Genomic DNA, 6,887 nt, shown 5'->3' on the forward strand with positions numbered 1-6,887 from the left:
ACGCAGTAGTTGAGCGCGGTCGCAAAGGCCAGCCAGGCCAGGTACGGGTAGAGCAGCCGAGCGGCCGGAGGGCTCACCCGGTGCCAGGCCACGGCGGTGGCTGCCACCAGCCCCCCCGTCAGCAGGAGGTCCACCAGGGCCTGTGGAGACACGGAGGACGGGGGCCTGAGGCTCAAGGTACCCACGAGGGTGCTTGTCCCAGCTGCCCACCCACTTGAGAACTCACTCCATTCCACCCGCGCATGACCCGGGCAAGCCCCTCCCCCACTCTCTGCCTCAGTTTCCCCATAATAAAATGGCAACAATTGCCTCTGCCTGACCCACACCGCGTGGGGGGTGCACGGTGCCAGGTGCACTGTGGGTGGTCCTACACGTTGGCTCCTAAACCGGGGCCAGCAGCCCGTCCGGCTCCTTCGCTGGAGGAAAAGCAGCCGTGGAGGCTCCACGAGAGGGCGCCGGCCCTGAGCGGCTGACGGGACGCTGCTCCTGCCTTCGGGCCCTGGCCCCGTCTGGGTGTGATGCCCGTGTCCCCGAAGGAGGCCCGCCCTCCACGCCCATCTCCAGGGGCCAGGGAGGCACTTACCACACCCATCTGTCGGGAGCCAAAGAAGATGGGAGGCCATGCCCAGTTCAGGGTCAGCTGCCCCGCGTAGAGGCCCAGGGGCACCACAGCTTCCTCCGAGAAGCCCCCCAGCTCTCTCCAGACCAGGTAGGAGCCGTACCTGAAACAGAGGACACCTGTCAGGGCAACGCCGGAAAAGAGGCCAGGAGCGCACTGACCTCCGGGAGGACACAGTGATGTCAGGCCTGCCCTGCCGCTGACTGCTGTGTGGCCTCAGGGAAGTTGCCTGACCTCTCTGGGCCTTCATTTCTCACAGGTTAATGCACCGGCAGTGCTTAGGGCAGTGCCTGGCACGTGGGGCACTCAGTAAGTATTTACCATTATTGTCGTTGTCGGGGCTGTGAAGAAGGAAGCCGTGAGGCTCCCAGCCCTGCCGGGGCACTGCACAGAACACACAGGCATCTGAGCTGGGCCTTACAGGATGAGTAGGAGTTTGCCCTTGTCAGTGCCTACAGGAGCCTCACGGGGCGGGGTTCCGGGAAAGAGACGGGGCCACGTTTGTGCCGTGTCAGGATCTGGGTGGTGGAGGAAGGCCAAGGAGGCCTCGGAGGCCTGGAGGCCAGAGCAAGCTGACGCAGGAGCGAGGCACCTGGGCCAGGACTGGAGAGAAGGGAGCGGGACGCAGGGAGCGCTGGGGGCCTGCCTGGGCTGGGGGGTGGGGCCCAGGGACAGCCAGGTTTCAGGGACTGTCTTACTCCCACCACAACTCTGGGGCTCCCAGCCCAGCCTCTGCTACCTGCCCCGAGGGTAGCTAGGGTCTACGGCCGGCCCCACCCTGCCCGGGGCTGACACAGAACCCGCATGCAGGGAACATTCCAGAAGATGGGCAGGAAGCTGACGGCACCTCCTGCGTGCAGTTCCCGCTGTGGCCACCAGGGGGCGCCCCACAGCACTTCCTTTCACCACAGCAATTCCCAGGGTCCCGGCCAGGGGCTCCCGCACTCTAGCACCAAACGGATGCTCAGCAAACGGCAGCGACTGTTACTGCTGTTGTTATTGCGGCCATTGATCTTGGAAGCCGCCACGCTGCCCACGTCTGAACTTTGCCCACTGAGCCAGTCTCACCCTGGCGTTGTGAAAGCAGCCAGGATGCCAGTGTGGGGTTGAGCCATCGGCCCGCCCCTCCCCAGAGGCCCCGCAGGGAAGGTTCGGTGCTGCAATCCACGGTCCGCCACTTTCTCCACCCTCCCTTGGCAGAGGAGGCCCAGAAACGGCGCCGCTGCCCAAGGAGCACCGACAGTTACAGCCCCGCCCGGGGCCGGGGCCCTGGCAAGGGAAGAGGCCCTGCCCGCCAGGAAGCCCCCCAGGCTGGGCGCCAGCGTGAAGCCCACGGCGGGCACCCAGGGCGGAGCCATTTCTGCTCTGGCTGCTGTTCTGGAAGCTCTGAAAGAGAAAGCAGGGCCGGTGAGAGGCTGGGCCGCACTGCGCATTTCCCAAGAACCTACTGTGCGCAGACCCGGGGTCACCAAAGTCCTGGGGTGCATCTGGTACCAGCCCCTCATCACTCAGTCACTCGATTGAAGAAAAGATGGGAGGGGCGGCGAAGATGGGGGTGGGGAGGCGGCTCACACCTGCAGCCCTGCCCTCCCAGCCCCCGGGCGCCAGGGAACACATTTCCACCCAAACTCCTCCCGCACCCAGAAGCTGCCCTGACTGTGGGAGCCTCCCAGGTGCCCGTCCCACTGCAGGCCCCCTCAGCTCCTGCCCCAGCTGCCAACGTCCTGTGCTCTCACCTCAGCCTTGGCCTTGGGTCCCCAGACAGGTGAGCCCTCCGCTCCGCCACCTCAGTCAGGCCGGTTTGGGCCCCGCCACCAAGCAGGCTGCCCAGCCTTTCCTCCCCAGGCCGGTGCCAGCCAGGATGCGGGGAGGCCTGCGCCAGTCCACGCCCCGTGCTTCAGGTTCTAGCACTTCCCATCCACACCCTGGGCAGCTGGCAGCCGACAGGGCTCGGCTCATTCCTGGCTTCCCTGTGACCTCAGGCAAATCCCTGAAACTGTCTGGGCCGCCTCAGTGTCTCCCTCTGTGAAATGGGACATCAACCTGCCTACCTGGGCCCAGCCCGGTGTGGGGCTGTGCACACCCTACAGTCACCCTCCCTTCCGGTCCCAGAGAGGGGAGCAGCCTGCCTGGGGTCACCCAGCACTCTGGGGCCACGCCTGGCCGCGGTCAAAACCCGCTCCTGGCAGTGGTGAGTGGGAAGGGGGGGAGTTAGCGAGAGTCAGGGCTGGGCAGGAGGGCAGGGCTCAGGGTGAGGACGGCTCTGCCTGGGGCCGGGAAGCTGCCACCCCAGAGCTGGGGACCCAGGCATGGCTTCTCCGTTATGCTGGTGGCCACGCCCCTTGCCCAGCAGCACCAGGGTCTGTGCCAGGACCCACTGGGTGCCCCGCAGCATGCCATGCTCCTGGCAGGCTGAGCTGCTCCCAGGAGCTAAGAGTCCAGAGAGACACGACGGGGCCGGGACCCAGGCTGGGCCTCGGGGGCCAGCTCTGCCGGGACCTGCTGCGGGCACCCTCAGCCCCTCAGCACCCCTGGCTCCGTGTCCGCTTCCCCATCACCAAAGGAGGGGCTGAGCCCCCCCGACACACCGCGACCCCAGGTGGGGAATCTGAGGGCGTCTGTTTGCATGAGATAAGAAGCCACACGCTGGATTCAGTTCAGTAAACTTACATCCCAGCCTGCTGGGTGGGGGCGGGCACAGCCTCAGAGGGGCACCCTGACCCGGGGTCAGGGGAAGAAGGTGCTGGAAGGCAGCGAGCACTTTCTCCACGGGACACAGGAGGGGGGGGGGGGGGGGGGGGGGCAGAGAAGGACTCATACCTCTGTGTGTGGTGGGAGGGGAGCAGGTGCAGGGGGAGGCCCTGCGCAACCCGGAGGCCCGAATAAATATAAATTTGGATAATACAGACCACCCCAATTTTAACAGGAAATGGGTCACAGAAGCAGGCATCGTAAAACGTGGAACAGACGCACAACGATGTTGTCGTCACCTACCACCACGGTTTTCCTGGGAACGGCGGTGTGGCCGCCCGACCTGAGCCTGGGCCTGGGCCTCCTGGGCCGCAGCCTGGCCCGGTCCGTCCCTACGGTGGCGCCGGCCCAGGAGGCCCGCATGGGGCGGTTCATGACGTCGCCGTCGTTTCCAAACTGTCTGTGATGAGCATTCTCTTTTTTCCAAATGATCAGAGAAAGTTCACTTAGGAAGTCACAGGGGGTGGGGTGAGCCCGCTGGGCTGCGACGGCTCAGGAGACGCTTAGAAGCCAAGGGGGCCCTTGGAGCTCAGGGAGGGCGAGGCGGGCATGTGTGAGAGAGAACGAGAGAGAACGAGAGAGCGCGCTCCTGAACATTCATTTTCCCTGAAGGAACAGAGAGTGTTCGGTTTGCGGCAGGGCCCAGCTCTGACCCGAGTGACCGGACTCCGCCCTCCCGGGCCTCGGTTTTCCCGCCTGTAGAGTGGGGACAGGTTCCCCGGGCTGGGCCTGCGGCACGGCCAGCGGGGCGCGACCCTGGGCCCCTGAGAAGCCTCAGGCCGCCCCATCTGCGGAAGCGTTTTTTGCATTTTTCAAGATGGCTCCTCACAGGGCCTGCAGCACGTGGCCTGGGGACTGGCTTCCCTCATCAGCACGACGTGGTCCGGGCTCCCACAATGCAGCCTGTGTCCACACTCCTGGAGGGGGGGGCGGTATTCACCCTGACACGGCACTCAGCGCATGCCTAAGCCATCCCCACACAGACCCGCACAGTGCCCACCGGCCTGGGCCCAGAGCCACCTCCCAAGTCCCCCACCAGGGGTGGCTTCCCTGTGGCCGAAGCCATAGAGCAGGGTGAGGGCCCACAGAGCAGGGTGCCATCTATTCCAAAAATAATGGGAATTAAAATAACTGATCACATAATCCAAATTACTGTTTCACGAGGTATATGATATTATAGGGATAGTTTTTGCAATAATAGATAGTCAATTATAGATGATTTTTTAAAAGTCGGTTTCTTCTTCAACATCAGAATATACTTTATTTTGAGAAGCTTTAGATCTTTTGGTTTTCACTGTAGAGTGGAGGAGGGTGCTATTTGGGCCATTAAAAAAATAGATTCTGCATTGACACGGCACTCAGCGCATGCCTAAGCCATCCCCACACAGACCCGCACAGTGCCCACCGGCCTGGGCCCAGAGCCACCTCCCAAGTCCCCCACCAGGGGTGGCTTCCAGCAGGGTGAGCCCGCAGAGCAGGGTGAGGGCCCGCAGAGCAGGGTGAGGGCCCGTGCTCCTGCACCCCCACACCCACCCCTGGGCCGCCCCTTCGAGGGCCGGGCTGTGTTTGTGGTCCGCGGGCCGAGGGGGTCAGAGGCTCAGAGGATCACAAACAGGGATCCCAGATGCCCCGTGTGGAGAGGCCAGGCAGGGCGTTGGAGGCTCCTGAGTCACCCCCTGGGGGCCACACGCTGAGTCATGCTGGCCAGGCTGGCGGGGCAGCTGGACCAGACAGGCCGGCCTGAGAGATCCGCTCTGGGAGTGGCGCCAGGGGGCGCCAGGAAGTGCCCGTGGCCAAGAAGGGGGAAAGGGGGAAGGCTCGGACTTGGGCAGAGGGGCAAAGCCACCCCCATTTCTACCTCTGGCAGAAGGTGACTAAGAACCCAAAACCTTGGCTTGGTGACCCCAGGCCACAGCTCCTGTCTGGGCCTCAGTTTCCCCCCTGGCAAGTGGTATAAGCTGCCCTGGCTGCTGCATGGGGCCATGGAGAGCTCAAGCTCAAGTGAGGACCAGACCAGTGAGGGGCTGTGGGTGTGGGTGTTGGGGCCACTCGCCCATTTCCTCCCTGGAGCCGACCCCAGGCTGAGAAAACAACTGGCTGGCCACCGGCCACCGGCCACCCAGGTGGAAATGCTGCACTGAGGCCCCCCCTCACGCCTGGGGCCACTCACAGGGACGCCTCCAAACCAGGCCACGAATGGAGCAAAGCAGGGCTCAGGGCCTGGGTCCAAGAAGGGTCTGGGCCTCTGGGAATGACCAGCAGGCGAGGTGCTGGTGGAGGGGTAGGGTTACTGGAGGGGGTGGGGCTGGTGGAGGGGGCAAGTGGGTCAGGCTGGAGTCATCCCTTGGCTTATTCTTCTCGAACCCTGAGCCACACAGCCCCCTTGGCCTCCATGTGGACTCATGACTACTCCCACCGTCCAGAAGAGGAAACTGAGGCACAGGGCATCTCAGAACTGTCTGGGTCTGTGTAACTCTGAGGCCCACAACTCCACCCCCACCCCAGCTGGGACTCTGCTGGCCTGAGCTCTGGGCCACACGTCCACTCACAACGCCGTGTCGCCTCCCCTCTCAGCCTCCTTCCCATCCTGACATGGCACGTCGGCCTGTGTCACCCACCTCCCTCCTCGATCCTCCGCCCACTGACCACGCCAAGGGCCGCCCTCCCGCCGCCCTAAGGCCCCTGTCCCAGCCCCTCGGGGCCTCGGGGCAGCAGTTACAGGATCTGAACCCGCCCTGCCCCCAGGCCCTCCTAGCCTGTGACCTCACTCCCAGCCCTGGGGCCTCACCTCCCGGCCTCTGAGTCCCACAGACGGTGGCAAAGCTGCCCCAAGCAGCACAAAGGGTTTTGCTCTTTCTCTGGCCCCTCCCTCCCAGCTTACCCAGCTCCGGCCTCTCTCTCCCTGGAAGCCACCATGGTCCCAGGGACTTGGTGTGTGTGTGTGTGTATGTGTGTGTGAAGGACTCACAGCTAATCCTCATTATAACCTCTGTAAAGATTTTCCACCATGACAGTGTCCAACATACCAGACAACAGGTCTGGGAGGACCCACAGCCACTGGAAAGCGGGAGGACTGGGCCGGGGTAGGACTGGGGTAGGACTGGGGTTGGGCTGGGGTAGGACTGGGGTAAGGCTGGGGTAGGACTGAGGTAGGACTGGGGTTGTGCTGGGGTAGGACTGGGGTTGGGCCGGGGTAGGACTGGGGTAAGGCTGGGGTCGGGCTGGGGTTGTGCCGGGTCAGGCTGGGTGACAAGAAGAAACTTGCTTTATGGAGCATGACTACTGTTTAAACACAGCGCATCCAGGCACTGCTGGCACAATCAAAAAGATGTAAAAGAAAATACAAACTTCAAAACCAAGATTCAAAACTAAAATAATGGGAAGGCAAAAGTGTCCACAGCAACAAGCTGGCCCCCTCCCTGTGAGCCTCCCCCGACCCCGACCCCGGGCCACCCCACCGCACACCCCCCTGGTTGGAAGCCCAGCTCCACGGCCATCGCTTCACCCTGGGCCAAAG

At 63.6% G+C, this 6,887-nt stretch overlaps 2 protein-coding genes across 2 annotated transcripts in view; one reads left to right on the forward strand and one right to left on the reverse strand.

The window, feature by feature from the left end:
* The window catches only part of TSPO (translocator protein), an 11,101-nt gene that overhangs the window by 2,979 nt on the left and 1,235 nt on the right, over positions 1–6,887 (reverse strand). The window contains exons 2-5 of the mRNA XM_015571908.1: positions 1,686–2,005; positions 941–1,003; positions 584–825; positions 3–140 (exon numbers count right to left, since the gene is read on the reverse strand). Of these exons, the coding sequence (XP_015427394.1) occupies positions 3–140; positions 584–825; positions 941–1,003; positions 1,686–1,977 (735 nt within the window). The 5' untranslated portion in view covers positions 1,978–2,005. The remainder of the gene's footprint in view (positions 1–2; positions 141–583; positions 826–940; positions 1,004–1,685; positions 2,006–6,887) is intronic.
* MCAT (malonyl-CoA-acyl carrier protein transacylase) overlaps positions 3,597–6,887 on the forward strand; it is a 19,459-nt gene continuing 16,168 nt past the window's right edge. Inside the window, exon 1 of the mRNA XM_015571909.1 lies at positions 3,597–3,707. Within this exon, the coding sequence (XP_015427395.1) occupies positions 3,597–3,707 (111 nt within the window). The remainder of the gene's footprint in view (positions 3,708–6,887) is intronic.

Source organism: Myotis davidii, unplaced genomic scaffold (assembly GCF_000327345.1).
Source record: "Myotis davidii unplaced genomic scaffold, ASM32734v1 scaffold428, whole genome shotgun sequence".
Lineage (NCBI taxonomy): Eukaryota > Metazoa > Chordata > Mammalia > Chiroptera > Vespertilionidae > Myotis > Myotis davidii.